This window comes from Takifugu flavidus, chromosome 3 (assembly GCF_003711565.1).
Source record: "Takifugu flavidus isolate HTHZ2018 chromosome 3, ASM371156v2, whole genome shotgun sequence".
NCBI lineage: Eukaryota > Metazoa > Chordata > Actinopteri > Tetraodontiformes > Tetraodontidae > Takifugu > Takifugu flavidus.
Genome location: NC_079522.1, coordinates 3,502,114 through 3,525,898, shown reverse-complemented (window position 1 = coordinate 3,525,898; position 23,785 = coordinate 3,502,114). Strand labels below are relative to the sequence as shown.

At 48.8% G+C, this 23,785-nt stretch overlaps 4 protein-coding genes and 1 long non-coding RNA gene across 26 annotated transcripts in view; 2 read left to right on the top strand and 3 right to left on the bottom strand.

Moving 5' to 3' along the window:
* Nucleotides 1–29: 29 nt before the first annotated feature.
* Nucleotides 30–3,604, bottom strand: LOC130522015 (ceramide-1-phosphate transfer protein-like). 6 transcript variants are annotated; one of them, XM_057025922.1, is made up of 6 exons: nt 2,836–3,604; nt 2,625–2,678; nt 2,373–2,548; nt 2,170–2,287; nt 1,902–2,098; nt 30–558 (listed from the first exon to the last, which is right to left on the bottom strand). In XM_057025922.1, the coding sequence occupies exons 1-6, from the start codon at nt 2,896–2,898 to the stop codon at nt 330–332; spliced, it is 837 nt and encodes a 278-aa protein (XP_056881902.1). In that variant the 5' UTR covers nt 2,899–3,604; the 3' UTR covers nt 30–329. The 6 variants fall into 6 exon arrangements, with proteins under 6 accessions (XP_056881902.1, XP_056881903.1, XP_056881900.1 ...); XM_057025923.1 differs by having other exon boundaries at nt 2,373–2,545; XM_057025920.1 differs by having other exon boundaries at nt 2,373–2,545; nt 2,625–2,683; nt 2,836–3,602.
* A 7,212-nt stretch (nt 3,605–10,816) lies between these two features.
* Nucleotides 10,817–12,868, bottom strand: LOC130523091 (early growth response protein 4-like). The gene is made up of 2 exons (XM_057028061.1): nt 12,663–12,868; nt 10,817–12,532 (listed from the first exon to the last, which is right to left on the bottom strand). The coding sequence occupies exons 1-2, from the start codon at nt 12,787–12,789 to the stop codon at nt 11,295–11,297; spliced, it is 1,365 nt and encodes a 454-aa protein (XP_056884041.1). The 5' UTR covers nt 12,790–12,868; the 3' UTR covers nt 10,817–11,294.
* Nucleotides 12,869–14,938: 2,070 nt separating this feature from the next.
* On the top strand, nt 14,939–19,294 carry LOC130522769 (steroid 17-alpha-hydroxylase/17,20 lyase). 2 transcript variants are annotated; one of them, XM_057027476.1, is made up of 9 exons: nt 14,939–15,851; nt 16,071–16,191; nt 16,269–16,407; nt 16,534–16,763; nt 16,844–16,930; nt 17,094–17,309; nt 17,382–17,490; nt 18,334–18,437; nt 18,994–19,294. In XM_057027476.1, exons 1-9 carry the CDS (start codon nt 15,565–15,567, stop codon nt 19,132–19,134), a joined length of 1,434 nt encoding a protein of 477 aa, XP_056883456.1. In that variant the 5' UTR covers nt 14,939–15,564; the 3' UTR covers nt 19,135–19,294. The 2 variants fall into 2 exon arrangements, with proteins under 2 accessions (XP_056883456.1, XP_056883455.1); XM_057027475.1 differs by having other exon boundaries at nt 14,942–15,851; nt 17,382–17,551.
* Nucleotides 19,295–19,351: 57 nt separating this feature from the next.
* Nucleotides 19,352–20,518, top strand: LOC130522770 (uncharacterized). Of its 15 annotated transcripts, none has more exons than XR_008949701.1 (6): nt 19,353–19,772; nt 19,803–19,862; nt 19,898–20,007; nt 20,126–20,195; nt 20,256–20,315; nt 20,449–20,518. It is a non-coding gene; the product is annotated as an uncharacterized LOC130522770 (long non-coding RNA). The 15 variants fall into 15 exon arrangements; XR_008949698.1 differs by having other exon boundaries at nt 19,898–20,017; XR_008949709.1 differs by lacking the exon at nt 19,803–19,862 and adding an exon at nt 20,068–20,087 and having other exon boundaries at nt 19,354–19,772; nt 19,878–19,907.
* Nucleotides 20,519–21,031: 513 nt separating this feature from the next.
* The window catches only part of LOC130522768 (mucin-2-like), a 7,166-nt gene continuing 4,412 nt past the window's right edge, over nt 21,032–23,785 (bottom strand). For both annotated transcript variants that reach the window (XM_057027473.1, XM_057027474.1), the window contains exon 5: nt 21,032–23,785. This exon is cut by the window's right edge and continues 258 nt beyond it. In XM_057027473.1, coding sequence (XP_056883453.1) covers nt 22,252–23,785 — 1,534 coding nt within the window. In that variant the 3' untranslated portion in view covers nt 21,032–22,251.

Here is a 23,785-nt window from a genome sequence, read left to right as displayed (position 1 = left end):
ATAATAGGAGGAATGGCCTTTATTCTGAATTAGTTGTAATATTGTTTATTGAATATGATCCATTGTTATCGTTGTCGTCCTTACGTTTTAAATGATGAACCATAAGAACCATTTAGGTTCCAACCAGTTTGGAGTAAATGAAGTCGATGGAGAGACGGTGGTGAGGCCGCGCTGAAAGACGCACCTGGAGCTTCTCCTCAGGACGAAAAGACCCTGGTCCTCGACCCCTTCGTTCACAGGCCCTGGTTCACACAGGACCTGGTTCACACAGGACCTGGTTCACACAGGACCTGGTTCTGGAGTGGTCTGTCCTCTCCTCCCCAACGTGGTCACGGCAGCTCCAACATGTCATTTTCTGCCAGGATTTGCTGAGTCTGTTTGTGCACCAGTGTCAACGCGCGGATGATGGTCCGTAGGATCGGGGTCGCCTCGTTCTGGCTCTGCACGCACACCAATTTCAGGAAGTACTGTCGGTCCGGGAGAGCAAGGAACACCATCTCTGCAGCCTGGCGGAGGAACCAGGGGTGGTGGGGGGCCAACGCCACTCTGTAGGCATCCCTGGCACATGAACATGCAAAGTCGCTGGGTTATTTTCCAACATGTGATTAATGGTTTCATCTCCTGGCACTGATCATGAAGACCAGGAGGACGGTCACATGACTCCAACACTGATGAGTACGATAAGAATCAAAACACTAAGATCACTTCATCCTGTGCAGCTGTTCCTATCTTCTGCAGGGGCTCCTATCTTCTGCAGGGGTTCCTATCTTCTGCAGGGGCTCCTATCTTCTGCAGGGGTTCCTATCTTCTGCAGGGGTTCCTATCTTCTGCAGGGGTCCTATCTTCTGCAGGGGTTCCTATCTTCTGCAGGGGCTCCTATCTTCTGCAGGGGTCCTATCTTCTGCAGGGGCTCCTATCTTCTGCAGCTGTTCCTATCTTCTGCAGCTGTTCCTATCTTCTGCAGCTGTTCCTATCTTCTGCAGGGGTTTTAAAGTCTCCCTGGCTGAAGCAGAAACTGCCACATGCCTGAAAGCTGCCACAATCTTCTCAGGACCAAATAGTCCCCCACAACCAGCCTCGCTGACGATGGCGCTGTTGACCTCACACCTGTAATCATGAAGTGCTTGGACAGAGTGGTTCCCCAGCACAGCACAGACGGTCTACCCCCACACTCGACCTCTGGGTGAACAGATCCACAGAGGAGAGCTGATGAGCTTCCTGGAGCAACAGCAGAGCAGCATCTTAAGACCAAAGATGCTTCCTGAATATCTTTTATCATTCTAAGGGAAAATTCAAAGAAAACCTTAAGATTGGAGGAATCCTAAGATCTTTCTTGGAATGATGTCAAGAAAAGCAACTTAAGTCTCTGGACTCTGTGAATACGGGTCACAGACAAAAACTTGGCATTAAACACCACCAAAACAAAGGAGCTCATTGTGGACTTCAGGAGGAACAGAACTGAGCCCCCCCATGCCCCCCATGATCTCCAAAGATCTCTCCTGGACAGACACCATCTCAGTTCCTGAGAGTCATCAGGAAGATGCTGCTGGCCTTTGACTGCTCATCCACTGAAAGCTGCTGACATCCTGGGTTTGTGCTTACTGGGTTTTGACAATAACAACCATAAAGCCAGTCAATATAAATGGGTTAAGAGTGATTCTTTCTGTCTTTAAGAGAGTGAGGACCCAGACTGCTCTGGCCCGTGCTTGGACCGCCGCTGCTGTTAGCTAAGGGCTCTCTTCGTGCTATTTTCTGACCTTATCGCCACTGTCTTGTTCCATTTCCTGACTCCAGATGTGTTCGGCCGTTAAGATTAACAAGCTACATTTAGATGATCCAGAAACATCCCTCTTCTGTTGCCTGATGCTGCGATTGGGCCCTAAATGCACCAAGCGGTTTACCTGCTCAGCTCTCCAGGTGTTCTCTGATGTCCATGAATGTCCGGACCTTCAGCCAAACCCTCCAGCAGCAGTTTGAGCCACAGCAGAGACCGATGAAGCCTCAGTAGCATCCTGCAGCCTGAATTTGTTCGATGGGAGAAGTTAACCACTTCCTCTTTTAACTCTGTTTCCACCATGGATCGAACAGTACGATACGCCTTGAGGAGGAGAACATTAGCAGCAGAGGAGACTTGACAGTCTGTGTTTCTGAAATAGCTTTCAGCCTCACCTCACGTCTCCCCTCAGCCCCGGTGCTGTGTCTGATTGACTGCTCACGGAGAAGAGTGACCTTTTCCTTCACTTTCTGAGAGAAAAAACTGACCACTGAGCCCAGAGAGTCCATGAAGCTGGAGAAGAAAAATCCCTCAGTCACTCAAAAGTGTTAGCATTTTCAGTTAGCAGCTCCTGAGTTTTGCATCACTGAGTTCATACTTCAGCAGCTGATCCCAGCTCTGTAGGTATGGTTCCAGCAGGATGTCATTGCTGTCTTCCATACTCAGCTTTAAATTCTCCAGCAGAAGCCAGGCCTGAAACGATTGGCCAGGACACTCGTTCGGCTGCCAAGCTTCATCTGACTCCACCCAGTCTGGAGGAGCCAGTGGATTCTGCTGAAACAAAAGAAAACTGGCCTGTTTTAGGTTTTGTGTCAGTTGCTTACCACAGACATGACTAGCTTGTTGGTACCATGCGAGAGCGAAAACATGGTTGCCAGGCAGCGCCACAGTCTCCATCACCTGCCTGAGCTGTCAGCAAAAATCCTCATTTAGGGTAGAGCACTTGCCATTTTTAAACACTTGAACTGAAAATGAGCTCAATTTTGTTAAAAAAGGAAATTAAGATGTCTAAATACACAATAAGCACCTGATTGAGCAAGTCAGAGTCTGAGGAAACTTACGTAGCCGTGAATTGCTGATGAAGAAGAGCAGAGCCAACATGGCTGCCAGCAGCAGGAATGCATGAAATCTTCTCTTTCTGAGGAAGACCATGGTAACAACAACACAGCAAACCTAACCCACGACACACTCACATCACCTTAGGTACCCTCGTGAGGCCAACGGTGCAAGTGCAAAAATCTGGTTCATCAGTGAGTCAGAAATGAAGAAGGACATCGAAAAAAGGGAGAACTTCCTTTGCCTCAGCTGAAATCTTTTTCTATTCTTTCTGGGGTTAAAGGTCATTGCTCACACCCACTGATTATGATCACATACCAGGAAAGGACATTTGTACTCGACCTTCGTCCCTTTTCATTGTACTTCATCAAACATTAGCCACAAGGTGAGTTCAATGGCTGCATTAATGTTGGGACAGGCCAGTGTTGGTGGTGAGTTCACGTCTGTACGAACAGTAGAACAGTCTGGAGTCAGTGTTAAGTTCAATGTCTACGTTGTCAGTAGGATAGTGTTGGGACAGCGGTGAGTTCACTGTCTGTAGCAACAATAGGACGGTCTGGAGTTGGTGATGAGTTCACTGTCTGTAATAACACTAGGATGACCTCCTGTGGGTGATGCGTTCACCGTACATAATAACAGTCGGACGGTCTGGAGCTGGTGATGCGTTCACCGTCTATAATAACAGTCGGACGGTCTGGAGCTGGTGATGCGTTCACCGTACATAATAACAGTCGGACGGTCTGGAGCTGGTGATGCGTTCACCGTCTATAATAACAGTCGGACGGTCTGGAGCTGGTGATGCGTTCACCGTACATAATAACAGTCGGACGGTCTGGAGCTGTTGATGCGTTCACCGTCTATAATAACAGTCGGACGGTCTGGAGCTGTTGATGCGTTCACCGTCTATAATAACAGTCGGACGGTCTGGAGCTGGTGATGCGTTCACCGTCGTCTAATAACAGTCGGACGGTCTGGAGCTGGTGATGCGTTCACCGTCTATAATAACAGTCGGACGGTCTGGAGCTGGTGATGCGTTCACCGTCTATAATAACAGTCAGACGGTCTGGAGCTGGTGATGCGTTCACCGTCTATAATAACAGTCGGACGGTCTGGAGCTGTGATGCGTTCACCGTCTATAATAACAGTCGGACGGTCTGGAGCTGGTGATGCGTTCACCGTCTATAATAACAGTCGGACGGTCTGGAGCTGTTGATGCGTTCACCGTCTATAATAACAGTCGGACGGTCTGGAGCTGTTGATGCGTTCACCGTCTATAATAACAGTCGGACGGTCTGGAGCTGGTGATGCGTTCACCGTCTATAATAACAGTCGGACGGTCTGGAGCTGTTGATGCGTTCACCGTCTATAATAACAGTCGGACGGTCTGGAGCTGGTGATGCGTTCACCGTCTATAATAACAGTCGGACGGTCTGGAGCTGTTGATGCGTTCACCGTCTATAATAACAGTCGGACGGTCTGGAGCTGTTGATGCGTTCACCGTCTATAATAACAGTCGGACGGTCTGGAGCTGTTGATGCGTTCACCGTCTATAATAACAGTCGGACGGTCTGGAGCTGGTGATGCGTTCACCGTCTATAATAACAGTCGGACGGTCTGGAGCTGGTGATGCGTTCACCGTCTATAATAACAGTCGGACGGTCTGGAGCTGGTGATGCGTTCACCGTCTATAAAACAGTCGGACGGTCTGGAGCTGGTGATGCGTTCACCGTCTATAATAACAGTCGGACGGTCTGGAGCTGTTGATGCGTTCACCGTCTATAATAACAGTCGGACGGTCTGGAGCTGGTGATGCGTTCACCGTCTATAATAACAGTCGGACGGTCTGGAGCTGGTGATGCGTTCACCGTCTATAATAACAGTCGGACGGTCTGGAGCTGGTGATGCGTTCACCGTCTATAATAACAGTCGGACGGTCTGGAGCTGGTGATGCGTTCACCGTCTATAATAACAGTCGGACGGTCTGGAGCTGGTGATGTGTTCACTGTCTATAATAACCACCCATGGCAAACAGGTCCTAGGTGAGGGACCAGAAAAAGTGTAGCCCAGGACCCCCTAATGATGAGTAGCAATATTGGTTCCAAGTTTCCCTTGCCCGGATGCGGGTCACCGAGGCCCCCTCCTGGCCTGGGGGTGGGGCACATTGGCGAGCGCCTGGTGTCCGGACCTCTGCCCATGGAGTCCGGCCGGGCACAGCCCGAAGAGGCTACATGGGACCCCCTTCCCGTGGGCTCACCACCTGCAGGAGGGGCCGGGGGGGTGGGTGCATTGTGTGCTGGGTAGCGGCCGAAGGCAGGGACCTTGGTCTGATCCCCGGCTGCAGAAACTGGCTCTAGGGACATGGAATGTCACCTCTCTGGTGGGAAAGGAGCCTGAGCTGGTGCGTGATATTGAGAAGTTCCGACTAGATATAGTCGGCCTCACCTCGACGCATAGCAAGGGCTCTGGAACCAGTCTTCTCGAGAGGGGTTGGACTCTCTACCACTCTGGAGGAGCCGATGGTGAGAGGCGACGGGCAGGGGTGGCAATTCTGGTTGCTCCCCAGCTCAGTGCCTGGATATTGGAGTTTACTCCGGTGAATGAGCCCAATTAGATCCACGTATCCCTTCCTCCCTGAGTGGTGAAGACTTCATGAGCTTCTTCACTGATAAAGTTCTAGCTATCAGAGAGAAAGCTAACCAGGCCATCCCAACAACTGGACCATCACCAGATGTGCTGACTGTAGGAACATACAGGGTCTCCAACGAGCCCTTAAACTCCTTCAGCCCTATATATTTTTCTGAGGCGTCATCGCTAATTCAGAAATCCAAGACCACCACGTGTCCTTTAGATCCCATCCCAACACACCTGTTGAAGGATGTTCTACCATTGATAGGCAGTTCTATCCTGGACCAGATCAATGGTTCTTTAGTGTCAGGTTATATACCCTGGTCCTACAAGGTGGCAGTGATTAAGCCGTTGCTTAAAAAACCATCACTGGATCCTGATGTCTTAGCAAATTATAGGCCGATATCCAACCTTCCTTTGATCTCTAAAGTTCTAGAGAAGGTGGTGGTGACCCAGTTACTGGAGCACCTGCAGAGGAACAGCCTGTTTGAGATGTTTCAGTCAGGCTTTAGAGCTCATCACAGCACAGAAACAGCACTTCTTAAAGTTACTAATGACCTTCTCATAGCTTCAGATCATGGACTGGTTTCTATGCTGGTTCTGCTGGACCTCAGTGCTGCTTTTGATCCAGTTGATCACAGCATCCTGTTACAGAGACTGGAACATGTGATTGGGATTAAAGGGACAGCACTAGACTGGTTTAGATCATACTTATCTGATAGATACCAGTTTGCCCATGTCCATGGTGTTCCCTCCTCATACAGTAGGGTTAGCCATGGAGTTCCTCAAGGTTCTGTACTTGGACCAATCCTCTTCACCTTGGACATGCTTCCCTTAGGGAACATTATTCGGCAGCATGGGATCAATGTTCATTGTTATGCTGATGACACTCAGCTCTATTTATCCATGAAACCCGAGGAGACAGAGAAGTTAGTGAAGCTCCAGACCTGTCTTAAAGACATAAAGTCCTAGATGTCTTCAAATTTCCTCCTCCTTAACTCAGGAAAAACTGAGGTCATGGTGTTTGGTCCTGAAACTCTCAGGGACAGATTAGTTGTGTGTTGGTGTGTTATCTGACTGTTTTCTACTGTTGGTGTGTTATCTGACTGTTTTCTACTGTTGGTGTGTTATCTGACTGTTTTAAACTGTTGGTGTGTTATCTGACTGTTTTCTACTGTTGGTATGTTATCTGACTGTTTTCTACTGTTGGGTGTTATCTGACTGTTTTCTACTGTTGGTGTGTTATCTGACTGTTTTCTACTGTTGGTGTGTTATGTTATCTGACTGTTTTAAACTGTTGGTGTGTTATCTGACTGTTTTCTACTTTTATCTGACTGTTTTCTACTGTTGGTGTGTGTTATCTGACTGTTTTCTACTGTTGGTGTGTGTTATCTGACTGTTTTCTACTGTTGTTGTGTTATCTGGCTGTTTTCTACTGTTGGTATGTTATCTGACTGTTTTCTACTGTTATCTGACTGTTTTCTACTGTTGGTGTGTTATCTGACTGTTTTAAACTGTTGGTATGTTATCTGACTGTTTTCTACTGTTATCTGACTGTTTTCTACTGTTATCTGACTGTTTTCTACTGTTGGTGTGTTATCTGACTGTTTTAAACTGTTGGTATGTTATCTGACTGTTTTCTACTGTTATCTGACTGTTTTCTACTGTTGGTGTGTTATCTGACTGTTTTCTACTGTTGGTGTGTATCTGACTGTTTTAAACTGTTGGTGTGTTATCTGACTGTTTTCTACTGTTGGTGTGTTATCTGACTGTTTTCTACTGTTGGTGTGTTATCTGACTGTTTTCTACTGTTGGTGTGTTATCTGACTGTTTTCTACTGTTATCTGACTGTTTTCTACTGTTGGTGTGTTATCTGACTGTTTTAAACTGTTGGTATGTTATCTGACTGTTTTCTACTGTTATCTGACTGTTTTCTACTGTTGGTGTGTTATCTGACTGTTTTAAACTGTTGGTATGTTATCTGACTGTTTTCTACTGTTATCTGACTGTTTTCTACTGTTGGTGTGTTATCTGACTGTTTTCTACTGTTGGTGTGTTATCTGACTGTTTTCTACTGTTGGTGTGTTATCTGACTGTTTTCTACTGTTGGTGTTATCTGGCTGTTTTTAAACTGTTGGTGTGTTATCTGACTGTTTTAAACTGTTGGTGTGTTATCTGACTGTTTTCTACTGTTGGTGTGTTATCTGACTGTTTTAAACTGTTGGTGTGTTATCTGACTGTTTTAAACTGTTGGTGTGTTATCTGACTGTTTTCTACTGTTATCTGACTGTTTTCTACTGTTGGTGTGTTATCTGACTGTTTTAAACTGTTGGTGTGTTATCTGGCTGTTTTAAACTGTTGGTGTGTTATCTGACTGTTTTAAACTGTTGGTGTGTTATCTGACTGTTTTCTACTGTTGGTGTGTTATCTGACTGTTTTAAACTTTGTTGGTGTTATCTGACTGTTTTAAACTGTTGGTGTGTTATCTGACTGTTTTCTACTGTTATCTGACTGTTTTCTACTGTTGGTGTGTTATCTGACTGTTTTAAACTGTTGGTGTGTTATCTGACTGTTTTCTACTGTTGGTGTGTTATCTGACTGTTTTCTACTGTTGGTGTGTTATCTGACTGTTTTCTACTGGTGGTGTGTTATCTGACTGTTTTCTACTGTTGTTGTGTTATCTGACTGTTTTCTACTGTTGGTATGTTATCTGACTGTTTTCTACTGTTGGTGTGTTATCTGACTGTTTTAAACTGTTGGTATGTTATCTGACTGTTTTCTACTGTTATCTGACCGTTTTCTACTGTTATCTGACTGTTTTCTACTGGTGGTGTGTTATCTGACTGTTTTAAACTGTTGGTATGTTATCTGACTGTTTTCTACTGTTATCTGACTGTTTTCTACTGTTGGTGTGTTATCTGACTGTTTTCTACTGTTGGTGTGTTATCTGACTGTTTTCTACTGTTATCTGACAGTTTTCTACTGTTGGTGTGTTATCTGACTGTTTTCTACTGTTATCTGACAGTTTTCTACTGTTGGTGTGTTATCTGACTGTTTTAAACTGTTGGTATGTTATCTGACTGTTTTCTACTGTTATCTGACTGTTTTCTACTGTTGGTGTGTTATCTGACTGTTTTCTACTGTTGGTGTGTTATCTGACTGTTTTAAACTGTTGGTGTGTTATCTGACTTTTTCTACTGTTGGTGTGTTATCTGACTGTTTTCTACTGTTGATGTGTTATCTGGCTGTTTTCTACTGTTGGTGTGTTATCTGACTGTTTTCTACTGTGGTGTGTTATCTGACTGTTTTAAACTGTTGGTGTGTTATCTGACTGTTTTCTACTGTTGGTGTGTTATCTGACTGTTTTCTACTGTTGGTGTGTTATCTGGCTGTTTTTTAAACTGTTGGTGTGTTATCTGACTGTTTTAAACTGTTGGTGTGTTATCTGACTGTTTTCTACTGTTGGTGTGTTATCTGACTGTTTTAAACTGTTGGTGTGTTATCTGACTGTTTTAAACTGTTGGTGTGTTATGACTGTTTTCTACTGTTATCTGACTGTTTTAACTGTTGGTGTGTTATCTGACTGTTTTCTACTGTTGGTGTGTTATCTGACTGTTTTCTACTGTTGGTGTGTTATCTGACTGTTTTCTACTGGTGGTGTGTTATCTGACTGTTTTCTACTGTTGGTGTGTTATCTGACTGTTTTCTACTGTTATCTGACTGTTTTCTACTGTTGGTGTGTTATCTGACTGTTTTAAACTGTTGGTATGTTATCTGACTGTTTTCTACTGTTATCTGACTGTTTTCTACTGTTGGTGTGTTATCTGACTGTTTTCTACTGTTGGTGTGTTATCTGACTGTTTTAAACTGTTGGTGTGTTATCTGACTGTTTTAACTGTTGGTGTGTTATCTGATTGTTTTCTACTGTTGGTGTGTTATCTGACTGTTTTCTACTGTTATCTGACTGTTTTCTACTGTTGGTGTGTTATCTGACTGTTTTAAACTGTTGGTGTGTTATCTGACTGTTTTCTACTGTTGTGTTGTGTGTTATCTGACTGTTTTCTACTGTTATCTGACTGTTTTCTACTGTTGGTGTGTTATCTGACTGTTTTAAACTGTTGGTGTGTTATCTGACTGTTTTAAACTGTTGGTGTGTTATCTGACTGTTTTAACTGTTGGTGTGTTATCTGACTGTTTTCTACTGTTGGTGTGTTATCTGACTGTTTTAAACTGTTGGTGTGTTATCTGACTGTTTTAAACTGTTGGTGTGTTATCTGACTGTTTTCTACTGTTATCTGACTGTTTTCTACTGTTGGTGTGTGTTATCTGACTGTTTTAAACTGTTGGTGTGTTATCTGACTGTTTTCTACTGTTGGTGTGTTATCTGACTGTTTTCTACTGTTGGTGTGTTATCTGACTGTTTTCTACTGGTGGTGTGTGTTATCTGACTGTTTTCTACTGTTGGTGTGTTATCTGACTGTTTTCTACTGTTGGTGTGTTATCTGACTGTTTTCTACTGTTGGTGTGTTATCTGACTGTTTTCTACTGTTGGTGTGTTATCTGACTGTTTTCTACTGTTGGTGTGTTATCTGACTGTTTTCTACTGGTGGTGTGTTATCTGACTGTTTTCTACTGTTGGTGTGTTATCTGACTGTTTTCTACTGTTGGTGTGTTATCTGACTGTTTTCTACTGTTGGTGTGTTATCTGACTGTTTTAAACTGTGGTGTGTTATCTGACTGTTTTAAACTGTTGGTGTTATCTGACTGTTTTTACTGTTGGTGTGTTATCTGACTGTTTTAAACTGTTGGTGTGTTATCTGACTGTTTTAAACTGTTGGTGTGTGTTATCTGACTGTTTTAAACTGTTGGTGTGTTATCTGACTGTTTTCTACTGTTGGTGTGTTATCTGACTGTTTTCTACTGTTGGTGTGTTATCTGACTGTTTTCTACTGTTATCTGACTGTTTTCTGCTGTTGGCTGACTGTTTTCTGCTGTGAAGGCTTTTCCCATGTTAGCTGGATGCAGCCCCTCCCTCTTCCATGATGGAATGATTTTTATAGGGAGTAAATCTTTTGAGTCACATGGAGGTAAATGAGCTAACCCTAACCCTAACTAAGTCTAACTAATCCTAACTAACCCTAACTAAGTCTAACTAACCCTAACCAACAGGTGTTTGCATCATCTGAGTCTGACTGTAGATATGAAACCACATCTGTGACACTGAAGTTTCAGATAAATGAACTTAAACTGGGTTTTTGTTGATTCTTGTTTCTGCTGCTGATTGAAACTGTTTTTCTTCTTGATTTTGTGACATCACAGAATTTGTGACGAAGAGGATGAAGAGGACGAAGGCACCGCTGGTCTTGTTTGCATGTTTATTCACGTCATCCATGCAGAACACTGACGTCACATCCACGTGCGCTCACACGTGGATGTGAAACACAGAAGAGCTGATAGAAAGTTGCACCACGGCCACAGAGGTAGAAGCACCATAGAAAAATAGAGATGTGATACAAACGTCAAATATCCAAACACGCTCCACGTCACGTTCACGTCCTCATGCACAAAAGTCCCAGACTGTATTTTACACGTTGGCTGCTCCCCTAACCCAAAGGCGGAGCGGTCCGACCAGGATCAGGCGGAGCGGCAGGGGAGCCTGCTGCTCCGGAATCTGGACTCAAGGCCTCCATCGCTGGCCCCTCAGCGCTGCCGCAGAGGCGCATGCGCATGCGCCAGGACCGAAGCTAAAATCTCTCGGCCAATAAAAACTGCCCCTCGTGTGACGTCACACGGAGACTTCTCTCAGTTGAAGGTTAAAATCCGGCCCCGCCCCCTCTGCTCACACTCCGGGCGCGTTCAGGGCCAGGGAGTACGCGGCCATCATCTGGGCGCGAAGCTGCTGCTTGACGTGCACGCGCCCGTGTCTTTTCCTCTCGTCGCTGCGCGCAAAACGCTTGCCGCACACGTCACACGAGAAGGGCTTTTCCCCAGTGTGTGTGCGCGTGTGCGTGGTCAGGTGGTCGCTGCGGCTGAAGCTGCGCGCGCAGATGGCGCACTGAAAGGGCTTCTGTCCTGTGTGAATGCGCACGTGACGATTCAACTCGTCAGAGCGCGAGAAGCGGCGGTCACAGCCCTGCACGGAGCACGGGAACAGCTTCGCCTTCGGCGCGCTCCTGGCGGGAATTCTCCTGCCCCCGCGTTGCGCTCTCGTGGCTGCGGGCGCGTGCAGATTTCTGTTGAAGTTCACTATCGGGAACGCGCTTTGCAGAAAGGAGGAGATGAGATGCGACTCCACGGTGGGGAGGGGGCAGCTCTGCACGGACTCCGTCTTGACTGCAGATCTGCTGATGACGTAGTTGGAATCCCCTCCGGTTAGCGGCACAAAAGTCTTCAGCCAGCTGTCCAGCCCCAGCGGCCCCAGGGGCCCCAGCGGCCCCAGGGGCCCCAGCGGCCCCAGGGGCCCCAGCGGCCCCAGCGGCCCCAGCGGCCCCAGCGGCTCCTGCTTTAGCTCAGGGGCGGCCTTCGGCTCGCCCTTTGCCGCGTCGCTGTTGATCAGAGCCTCAAGGAAGTCAGAAACGTCCACCTGTTGCTCCGGCGCGGGCAGCGTGAGGAGCGGCTCTGCTCCAGCCGAATACACTGCGTCGTCCCCGGATACCGCGGTCTGTCCACACCCGCCGCTGCAGCTGGGGCTCACAAACTCGCTTTTGACCACCACTGCAGGCGGGACGATGGCGGGGGGTGACTGGGGTGCTGCGGGCATGGGGGGCATGCTGTCAAAGTTCTGAGAGGGAGTGATAACCGGGGGAGATGTGGAGGGAGCCCTGGAGGGGGGCGTGGAGCTGCGGACAGAACCCTCGTCTGCGTGCTGCTCCATTTCGGTGCAGATCCCGACGATCTCCGTGATCATGTTGAGGATCGCGTCCGCGGTGCTGCTCAGTCCCACGGCCGCCGATGTCGTCTCGGGCTCGGTGAAGAAGTTGCTGGTGTAGCCGAGAGACGGGGAGAGAGTGTCCGAGGAGCACTCGCTGAAGTCGGAGAAGAAATCTGAGTCCGAGGCTTCGGTTCCGGGGGAGAAGACTGAGGAGGAGGAGGAGATGGGGGGGGGCGGTTATTATTGTACAATGTCTCCTCGGAGCAGCGTCCGGACTCAACACACAGGCGCAGCATCGCGCATTTCCAGTGACCACGACACTCATTGACAACTCACCTTGGCAGAAAGGCGACCCCACGTCAGATTCAGTCCCGTCGCTGCGGCTCGAGCCGACACTGTCCACCCAGGCGCTGCACGCGTCCTCAAACTCTGACATGAAGCTGTCTTCGCGTTCGAGGAGCATTGCGTTCGGTCGGCGGGTCCTCGCGCTTGAATAATCCTTCCGCGGTTGTCGGTGATGATCAGGATGCTGGACTTCCTCAGCTGCATCCCTCTTTTATACGCTCCGTCTCCTAGGCAACTCTCGGCTCATCCTCATTGGTCCCGTCCGGGGCGAGGGGTTCCCCCCGCCGCGAGCTTCGTAGCTGACCAAACATGGGCTGCATCCGGCCGTGACGGCGGGTATCCCCGCTCCATATAAGGACAGATGAGCGCGTGACGTCACCGGTACAGGAGAGTCGGGGTTTCCTTCACTGCGGCAGGGACAAATTATAGGAGGGGGGGCGGGGGGGGGGGGGGGGTGGCTCCACATCAAGGAAGGAAGGACACAGGATTCTTCCCTTCCATTGTTACCATCGTCATTACCTGACCAACCTGCAGGACATCATGATGAACAGGTGCACTGGCCCACTGTTGCCGTGGAAACAGCAGCCATTATATAAGTGGGAGTCAGAAATAGAAGCGGCAGTTTTTGTGATGAAGTTGAATCATCAGCAGTAACTGAGGGTGTTTACTCAGCTTCTCTACAGGACTACAGGGTTAGAGTTGGGGTTAGGGGTACTCTGAGGGTTAGGGGTTAGGGTTAGGGGTACTCTGAGGGTTAGGGTTAGGGTTAGGGGTACTCTGAGGGTTAGGGGTTAGGTTAGGGGTACTATGAGGGTTGGGGTAGGGGTACTATGAGGGTTGGGGTTAGGGGTACTCTGAGGGTTAGGGTTTAGGGTTAGGGGTACTATGAGGGTTGGGGTTAGGGGTACTATGAGGGTTAGGGGTTAGGGTTAGGGGTATTATGAGGTTTAGGGTTAGGGGTACTATGAGGGTTGGGGTAGGGGTACTATGAGGGTTGGGGTTAGGGGTACTCTGAGGGTTAGGGGTTAGGGTTAGGGGTACTATGAGGGTTGGGGTCAGGGGTACTATGAGGGTTGGGGTCAGGGGTACTATGAGGATTAGGGGTACTCTGGGGGTTAGGGTTAGGGGTACTCTGGGGGTTAGGGGTACTATGAGGGTTGGGGTTAGGGGTACTCTGAGGGTTAGGGGTTAGGGTTAGGGGTACTATGAGGGTTGGGGTCAGGGGTACTATGAGGGTTGGGGTCAGGGGTACTATGAGGATTAGGGGTACTCTGGGGGTTAGGGTTAGGGGTACTCTGGGGGTTAGGGGTACTATGAGGGTTGGGGTTAGGGGTACTCTGAGGGTTAGGGGTTAGGGTTAGGGGTACTATGAGGGTTGGGGTCAGGGGTACTCTGAGGGTTAGGGGTACTCTGGGGGTTAGGGGTTAGGGTTAGGGGTACAATGAGGGTTGGGGTTAGGGTTAGGGGTACTCTGAGGGTTGGGGTTAGGGGTTCTCTGGGGCCTGTCTGTGGCCGAGGTGCAACTCACATGTGTGTGTCCTGCTTCACAACTCTTCTGGCCAGGACGAAGAGAGTGTGTGTTTGAGGAAGAGAATTTGTGAATGTGACTGGTTGAATACCAAAATATACAATTCACTCACAAACTGAGGACATTTGGTGTGTTTGAGGTTTCTGGTTGGAACTGGGCCAAGGTCAGGGTCTGGAGGCGTGTCTCAGCAAAACACACATCACATAAATAACAACAATATTAATCACAACACAATAATAAAGTTCATCTAGCATCTCTCATTCAGGGCTTCACCATAAAAGAGAAAATAACATTTAAAACATGGTGCAAATAACAATCAACAATAATGGAAGCAGCTCCACAGCAGCTCCAGGCTGTGTTTTCCTAGATGGATGTTGGCAGGACCATAAATGTAGCATGGCTCCATATTCAGAGAAGATCTCTCCTCCCTCTCTGCCCTCCCCCATCTTCTCTGTTCAAGACTCTCTGACGCTTCTTCAAAGTTTTCCTCTCAACATTTCCCTCTTTCGATCATAATCGATCAACTTCAGAATCTTAAGGAACTGAAAACGAAACACTTAGTTCTGCTGTAACCTGCCCTCAATGATTCGTAGTATTTTAATGTTCCCGACACGTTTCATTGTCAAATTATCACATTTAGACCAACCAAATTTTCAAGGCCATTGTTTCTCCTGGTTGATGTGGTGGGAGGCAGAGCTGAGGGGGGGAGGGGGGGGGGGGGAGTCTGACTGAAACTCCTCCAGATGTTGTTCTCTTGAAGGAAGGTGTTCATTTGGACGGCACCTTTGATGTTGGCCTAAAGCTGCTCAGTGCTTGAACATCTACGTCGGCCTGATGAGCAGAGCAGAGAGCTTCGTTTGGAGTGACATGATTCTCATAGTCAGGATGGGACTTGGTAACTGTTGAACACCCGTTTAAAGAATGATGCCAATACACGAGCGGGTAGGAAAGCTAAAGTGATGCTGCCCTATTTCTCCTGGTTCCATCCTCTTTACACCTGTGTTTGGATGTCTGTCCGGATCACCGGTGACGGTGGGCTGGCAACAGGGTCAACAGGGTCCGAGGCCAACATGGCTTCAACTTACCCACAAAACTTCAAAACAACAAAACTAAAGATGCTTCCAGGTTTAATTCTGTTCCCATCGTAGTCTGTTGTAGCTTCCAATGCAACATCACATGTTCAGATCTGCCGAACCTACAGTCTGACACACACAAGGTCTCTCTGAAGTCACCATAGCAACCGACAGCACGATAAAACCAAGGCTGACTGACCAAGATACACACGCACTTCTGTGACCGCTAACCTCTCCAAGGTCTCCGAGTGTGATAAAAGTCGTCCTCGTCAGCCTTCATCGTCACTCCACAATGGATAGTCCTCTTCTCTCCACACTCAGCACCTTCCTCTCTCCTTCTTCCCTTCTTTCCCTCCGTCCATCCTTCTCTCCAACCCTCTTCTTAATCTTCTTTATCATGGTGACAGTCGGTTCCTTTCTGATATTTCGAAGACCAGTTCGAGGGTCAGAACCTGGTTCTGAGGCTGGCCCACCTAGAGAGAAGGTGCCCTGTATTTCCTGGGTCCCGGTGTTGGGCAGCCTGCCCTGGCTGAGAGGAGGCCGTCCTCTTCACCTCATCTTCACCCAGCTGAGCTACAGGTGAGAAATCTGCTTCTTCAGAGCGCCTGGATTCATGTTGACACAACTAAGTTCTCTTAGTTGAATGTTGCATTTTAAAAAGAGTTCCTGTTCACGTGTTTGATCTCCATCTCTGAAGTGAAAACCTGTCTCCTGCACATTAAAGGCCAGTCAGATATCTGATGGGTTTTGTGCACAAGAATGATCTTCGTCTGAGCATGTGATGGCTCTGGGTTTCAGCTACGGACCTCTCTTTGCTCTCTACCTGGGTCCTCACCTCACTGTGGTGGTAAACAACCATCAACATGCCAGAGAGGTTCTCCTGCTGAGAGGCAAGGACTTTGCTGGGCGTCCCAGAATGGTGAGACCTCCTCAAACTGGAGATTCTGGGCAGGTAGACCAGGTGACTGGAGGTGATAATGGTCTGTTTCTGATCAGGTGACCACTGACCTGTTGACCAGAGGGGGAAAAGACATCGCTTTCTCAGATTACTGTCCACTGTGGAAGTCTCACCGTCGGCTCGTCCAGAACTCCTTCACTCTTTTTGGAGAGGGGACAAGTCGCTTGCAGGACATGGGTGAACTGTCCCATCTGTCCATTCTCTGTAGAACAAGAATATCAGCATCATTCATGTGTCCAGATATAACCCAACATAGAAGAGTATTTACTGAATGGCTGTAACAGGAAACATTTCCTTCTGTAGTTCTGGCGGCAGTGGACAGTCTCTGTGAGGAGCTGTTGTCCATGGAGGGGCGTGGCTTCGACCCAGCTCCCGCGGTGACCAGGGCAGTCACTAATGTGGTGTGCATGCTGGTATTTAGTGCTACCTATCGTCATGGCGATAGCGAGCTACAGGAGGTCCTCCGGTACAACGACGGAATCGTGCAGACGATTGCTGGAGGTGGTCTGGTGGACATTTATCCCTGGATGAAAGTACATGAACTTGGACACAAGTCCTCTTTTTACAGTCACCAAATTGTCCAACTGTCTCTGATCATCTGCCTATTGTCCAGGTGTTTCCTAACAAGACTCTGAGTAAACTGAAGGCGTGCATCGCTGTCAGAGACAGACTGTTGACACACAAGCTGGAGGAGCACAAGGTAAGTCAGCACCTGCCCAGGCTTCAGAAGGCGGCGCAGGAACATCACCCCTGCCAGCTACCGCTTTTCTTGACTTGACATGTAAACATTGCAGGATGCCATTTGTTTGGATGGATCAAGGTTTTTCCACGTCTGATCCAAAGTTTGTGCGATTTGTCCTTAGGCCACACTGACTGACAATCAACCCCGTGACCTCCTGGATGCCCTACTGATGGGCCAAGTGGGCCAAGGCCGAAGAAAAGGGTCCGGGAGGGTGGAAGAGGACATCATCACGGAGGACCACGTGCTCATGACAGCAGCTGAAGCTTTTGGGGCTGGAGTTGAGACGACATCGACCACACTGCTGTGGATCCTGGCCTACCTTCTGCACCACCCACAGGTAAACTGCCGCCCACGCCAACAATAGCTTATGAACGTGCTCTTGTTAGCATTTCTGCCCTTCCTCCTGCAGGTGCAGGAGCGTGTGCAGAAGGAGCTGGACGACCACGTGGGCAGCGAGAGACCAGTGCGTGTGTCAGATCGTGCTCGGCTGACATATCTGGACTGTGTCATCAACGAAGGTATGAGGATCCGCCCAGTCAGTCCAGTTCTGATCCCTCACACCGCCATGACTGACAGCAGGTACGACAAAGAGTCTTCAGTACACCAATAATTCTCCCGTTCTCGGCTTTAGCGAACCAAATCTGTTTCGTGCCCACATCCTCCAGAATCTTTCCATGAACTAGGCGAGATTAGCACCATCTTGTGGACACAAAACAAATATCAGGCCTCGTTGCTGGGGAACCAGCTCCCTGTCAGGCAGTGACGTGCAGTCGGGGGGGCCGTGCCTCACCTGCCACTGTGGAAAGAGAAAAAAAAAGTCAAATGAATTAAATGGTTATTTATTCACTGATTTGCACTGTAGCTATTTCCATCTGATTTATCCAGTTTTGGATGATGTTTTTCTTCAGAATTGCTGAATTTTCCCCTTTTCTGCTCAAATATTGAAGGAGAGACGCGCAGTGGCCCCAGCCAGACACGAGCTGCTGCTACTCGCTTGTGTTTGTACATTTGACTGGGAAGTCAGAACCTCATCGCTGGTCTCGGCTGTCAGGGTACAGGAGGACCACTAATTACTGTTCCTCCGTGTAGCTACAGCAATTATGCTAGCTAAGAAACAGTTGGAATTACAACCACCAAGGTCATGTGAAAACTGTCAAAGTTCATAAAAGAAAACTTGTCGATGGATGGATGGAGTTTACTATGGGTGTAAGTCAATATTTTGGGAAATTAGTTGCTTGGCAGAGGACTGTGGTCTCTGAGTGCTAACGTGGCTAACATTTAGCATGCCAGATCAACTGTCAGGTCTTCCCTAATTGGCTCATGGCTGCATGTCTTCCCCTCCTCTCCTCTTCTTTTCTCAGTATCGGAGGTCACCACATTAGCCGTGGGACACGTGTTTTGGTCAACATGTGGTCAATCCATCACGACTCTGCACACTGGGACAAGCCTGACTTGTTTAATCCTGGTAAGAAACAAACACACAGGAAATGTCAGATGCACATCAACATTTGCAAAGTTATGTATGAAATCAGCCCGTTCCCTAACTAGGGTCACCACTACGTTTTGGGTTTGATAGTAAGAGCATGACACATCGGTTCCACAATGCATCATGGGAGACATTGAGTGCAACATATCCCATGATGCATTGTGGAAAGCAGCATTCGACCGATGCTCCACAGTCAACAGTGTTTCCTCTTCTGCAGTCGCACTGGAGAAGACACAATGTAAATCAATAATAAGTAAAGTATGAAGGTCACAGCAGAGTACAACCAGTGAGTCTTATTTTTGTCTGCGTAGATTCTCAATCGTCGTTATCCAAGGTAGTTTTCTCTGCCAACTGGACTGTTTTCTTATTTTTATGAATGCATTTTGTTTTACGCGAGCAGCTCAAACATCACCCGATACGTGTACCGGTACAGGATGCAATGCTACGGTGCTTCATGTCTGAACGTGCGTTTTAAGCTTGTCAGTGCGTTCAGTGAGTCATTTTGGACACAGCTCAAGTTTTGCCTTCTTTACAGATCGCTTTCGTGACCACCAGGGTCAGCGGGTCACACCTTCATGCTTCCTGCCGTTTGGGGCGGGGCCTCGAGTCTGCGTTGGTGAATCATTGGCCAGACTGGAGCTCTTTCTCTTCCTGTCTTCGCTGCTCCAGCGAATGAGCTTCAGGCTGCCCAATGGGGCTTCCCCGCCAGACCTGCAGGGGCGAATGGGTGTGGTCTTACAACCTGTGCCTTATAAGGTCGTTGTGACTCCCAGGGTGGGCTGAAGAAATGCAAGTGTGTGTCAATCATTTAATAAAGTTGGAGGGTCTTCTCTAAATCCTTTCCCAACGCCATGAAGAGAAACTAAGTTGAGTAGATTTTTATTCATGGTATGGTCACAACAGGCTGCTCACATTCATCCCCACTCTCTCCGACTTGGTTAAGAACAGCAATAATTAGCATAGCTAACGTACTGACGAATGCTTTAGCTGGTTTGACAGTAGACATGAACACATCTATCCAATCATGGCTGAAACTCACAACACACTCATTGTAATCATTTACTTTAGCTTTTTAACAGTGTTAAATTCATTGGAATGAGGACTGTTTTTGTTTTCATTGACCCAAACCCCAGTTTGTCCAGTTAACTTGAGCAAACACAGCAAATTTTGATTAAATTCACCAAAATTCACATGGACAACTTGGATGTGACTCTCTAAGGGTGCACTCACACTAGGCTGCCTTGCTCAAGAGCCTTTCAGTGTTTTCATTCCTTCATGCAGCTGCAGCCGCGTGCAGTGTTCAGGTGGTGACAGGTGGCGACAGGTGGTGACAGGTGGCGACAGGTGGTGACAGGTGGCGACAGGTGGCGACAGGTGGCGACAGGTGGTGACAGGTGGCGACAGGTGTCGTGGTGACAGATGGTGACAGATGGCGACAGGTGGTGACAGGTGATGACAGGTGGTGACAGGTGGTGACAGGTGATGACAGGTGATGACAGGTGGTGACAGGTGGTGACACGTGATGACAGGTGGCGACAGGTGGTGACAGGTGGTGACAGGTGATGACAGGTGGCGACAGGTGATGACAGGTGGTGACAGGTGGTTACAGGTGGTGACAGGTGGTGACAGGTGGTGGTGACAGGTGGCGACAGGTGTAGTGGTGACAGATGGTGACAGGTGGTGACAGGTGGCGACAGGTGGTGACAGGTGGTGACAGGTGGCGACAGGTGGTGACAGGTGTCGTGGTGACAGGTGTTGACAGGTGTTGACAGGTGGTGACAGGTGTCGTGGTGACAGGTGGTGACAGGTGGTGACAGGTGTCGTGGTGACAGGTGGTGACAGGTGGTGACAGGTGTCGTGGTGACAGGTGTCGTGGTGACAGGTGGTGACAGGTGTGACAGGTGTCGTGGTGACAGTGGTGACAGGTGTCATGGTGACAGGTGTTGACAGGTGTCGTGGTGACAGGTGGTGACAGGTGTCGTGGTGACAGGTGTTGACAGGTGTCGTGGCCTGGTGTGAGAGCAGCCTTGGACTGAGACACTGTTTGGGGTGCTTGAGGCTCCGTGCCTCCAGACTGAGGAGATAAAGTAAAAGTGACCTCCGAGGCTGAGCTGAGAGCTTCCCGTTGGGAAGGGACAGACACACTGGAGACATTTTTCTTAGTCCCTCTATAAACAACAGCGCTGTAAACTGGGACCCACAGGATAACCTTGTTAGTTCAGGTAAACAAAGCACAACGACGGGCTTCCATCCGGGAGCCTCTTCCCCCTCTTCCTCAGGTGGACTCGGCTCAGACCATCAACTATGGACTCGAGCTTGTGACCGTTGCTCTCTGATGTCTGTGCACCAGTCTGTCAGAAGGATGTCTTCTGGTGCTGATGGAGGTCATGGACCTGCAGCACTGTCCAAGAAGGTAAACGATGACCTGGACGGCAGTACAGACGCCACAACCAAGGGGGAGGCTGGTTGTGGGTGTGGTACATTCAGGGAGTTACTGCTGCCAGGCTTCCACACCGACCGCGCGCTAATGCGGCTAACATTCACCACAGAAACCAAATCAAACCAAAGACAAATGCACTTGGTAGGAGCATCAATGTTCACTCCATTGGAGCTTTGAACATACTAACAGCATATCAGTTGATAGAAACACACACATTACGAACAGAACATTTCATTATTTTCACAATAACAGGTGTTACACGGGTGATAATCTGGGCAGTGGAAGCCCCGCCCCCAAGATCTGGAGAGTGCTTCTGCAGGAGTGCGTGAGCCTGACCACCACGTTGAGTGAAGGTGGTGCTTCAGGCTCACACAAAAGCACCACACATTCACCGTCAGCCTGTTGACAGCCTCTTCCTCTTAGCTGTCACTCTGCCGTCGACCCTAAATGTTTAGCTAATTAAATTAGTTGTTACATTTACACGGGTAGAAAACGCTAACCCTAACATCTTCCATCTTGACCAAGTCATTAGCTTGTGAGGGTGACATAAATGGTTAATTCACACATTTAATTTTCATCAAAAATATTTTAGTTGTAGAACATCAAACATTCTTTTGTGCAATCTGAGATTTTAGAAAAAGGGTGGACAAAATTCCATGGAATCTCAGTCTGTACTGATCCTGCATCAGATGCTAAGCTAGCCACAACAGCACTTGACCATTATCAAAACCCAGACCAGCAGAAGGACCTGGGAGACCACGGACTCGAGGACAGGATCAACGGTTTTCAACACGTGAGTGGCGACGCCAGATCGGAAAAGCTGATGGTAGTGACCATGTGACCATCAGACAGGCTGAGAAGAAGAGCACTTTCTACCACGAGGGTCACCTCGATGTTTACGAGGCAGCACCCTCGCAAACATCAAACGTGTCCGATGCTCGGGAGCGGCGTATTAGCCGGATGGTTGGAGCCAGACGCCATGAGTGGAAATCTGTTGCGTTGCAAGGTGGGTGCGGTCTGGCAGGAGGTCTGGATGAGGAAGTTAACAAATTCAAGTTCCCTCATTTAGCCCCAGTGACTCGGCAGCGCTGGGAGTCCTCAAGGGGATGTCGGCCCGTTCCCCGCCCGCGGACCTGCTTCAAAGGGTGGAGGTGTGTGGTCCTGTGTGGTCACGGAGCGTCTCTCTGACACACCCCTCTGGATGGATGAAGCCTCCACCTCGTGGACTGGCTCTAGCTGCTGATGAAACAAAGATGTCCACCCTAAAGATGTAACCCTAACCCGTCGCCCCCCTTCCGCTGTGTTTCAGCTGGATGTTGCCCTGCACCCGTCGCCCAGGTGTTCCCACCTCCGTCACTCTGTGACGATGACAGCTTTGTCACTCCCCTCAGACGTGGGCAGACTGGTGGAGGTGTGTCCATCCTCTCTGGTCCTTTGACCTCTGGCTGGACAGTCCACACTGTCATGAAGATAAGGCTTTGCACTTTCTTTCTGCTCCCTCTCTCCATGTACTCCTCTGCTGTTACACTCTTCTCCCTCCCCTTCATCGTCCACTTGGCATCTGCACACTTCGATCCCAGAGTCGCCGGTCAGTCTCCGATGTCTGTACTGGCTTTCGTCGGCTCCCACGTCTTCATCATCCTCATCGTTTTCCTCCACCTCCGCCTGCTCCTCCTCTCCATCCTCCCAGCTGAGGGGTTCTGGTTCAAACACATCAACGCAGGGGGAAAACAGAGTCTGTTTGGGGGGGGACTGGGTGGCACGAGGTGAGGGAGAAAGGGAAGAGGCGTGGCCAGAGGAAGATCCACCTTTGCTGGACTGGTGGGGGACACTGAAGGGGTCTAAGAGTAAGATGGTAGCGGGGAGGGAACTAGAAGTGATGACTGGGGGGGAGGGGGGGCAGGGGGGAGAGAGGGTTGCAGGTGCAGAAAGAACCACTGAGGATTCAGTCTCTATGGTTATGGCTGGACTGGACTGAAACAGTGGGACAGATGCCAACAGTGGGCCTAAACCAGAATCAGCCACAGGGAAGGATCCACGATCTGGACCTGAAACACACCCGTTCTGCACATTTGGTGTTGGAGTGTCTATCTGACAGGGTTGAGATGGGACCAGTAAAGCACCCAATTTACTTGCAGATAGATTTGAGCAAGATGCTAGACCTTGGTTGGGAGCTTCTTGGACTAGAACCGATTCAGATCCCAGGTCTGGACTCTGGTAATAAGACGACGTAGGTGAAGTAAAGGCTGACCCTATGTCTGCCAGGTCTGGAGTAACAGCTGCATTTCCAGCACTATCGAGGGTGGTTTGTGGGTTCGGTACTACACTTGCATGAGGACCTACAGGGTCTGGATACTGGGCGAGTGGTTCTGAACACAGACCAGCATTTGAGATTCTTAGATCTGAATCTTGGACAGTGTAGGAAGTAGTCTCTTCTGGAGCTTCAGGAACATTTGTAATTGTTGGGATACAAGCCATTACCGACCCATTACACTCTGGAACCGACTCTTGGCTAAGATTCAGCGTTGCGGGATCTGGGAGGGGACTGTGGTCTGAAGGTATTGAGTCAGGGAGTGGGCGCCCTGTAGAACCTGCTATCAGTGCCAGAGCTCGTCCACAATTAGGCTGTGGTACTGAGACTTGACCTGGGTTCAAGTTGCACGTGTAAAAAGTTCTTGGTAAGTCCAGGTTGAGGGGGGATGTGGGACTGTCTGGTTTGCTAAATGCTGGACTGGATGGCCCAGACACCGAGGTGACTTTTACACCTGGGTCCTTCGTGGGGCCATCAGCTGGGTCCTCGAAGCTTTTGATCTGGAGGAGCACTTTTGCATGGACGGTACTTGGGGGACAGTTGTGGACTGACTGGGGAACAGCTCTGGGGTCTGGA

Excerpts from the sequence above, each read along its gene's own strand:
- LOC130522015 (XM_057025917.1), bottom strand. The coding sequence starts at position 2,898 with ATGCATTCCTGCTGCTGGCAGCCATGTTGGCTCTGCTCTTCTTCATCA. Across the intron at positions 2,288-2,372 it reads AGCTGGGATCAGCTGCTGAA|CTTCATGGACTCTCTGGGCT; the intron begins GTATGAACTCAG and ends TTTCTTCTCCAG. Across the intron at positions 2,099-2,169 it reads GGGCTGAGGGGAGACGTGAG|GCGTATCGTACTGTTCGATC; the intron begins GTGAGGCTGAAA and ends CTCCTCCTCAAG.
- LOC130523091 (XM_057028061.1), bottom strand. The coding sequence starts at position 12,789 with ATGCTCCTCGAACGCGAAGACAGCTTCATGTCAGAGTTTGAGGACGCG. Across the intron at positions 12,533-12,662 it reads GGGGTCGCCTTTCTGCCAAG|TCTTCTCCCCCGGAACCGAA; the intron begins GTGAGTTGTCAA and ends CCTCCTCCTCAG.
- LOC130522769 (XM_057027475.1), top strand. The coding sequence starts at position 15,565 with ATGGATAGTCCTCTTCTCTCCACACTCAGCACCTTCCTCTCTCCTTCT. Across the intron at positions 16,408-16,533 it reads AAGTCGCTTGCAGGACATGG|TTCTGGCGGCAGTGGACAGT; the intron begins GTGAACTGTCCC and ends TTCCTTCTGTAG. Across the intron at positions 16,931-17,093 it reads ACAAGCTGGAGGAGCACAAG|GCCACACTGACTGACAATCA; the intron begins GTAAGTCAGCAC and ends ATTTGTCCTTAG.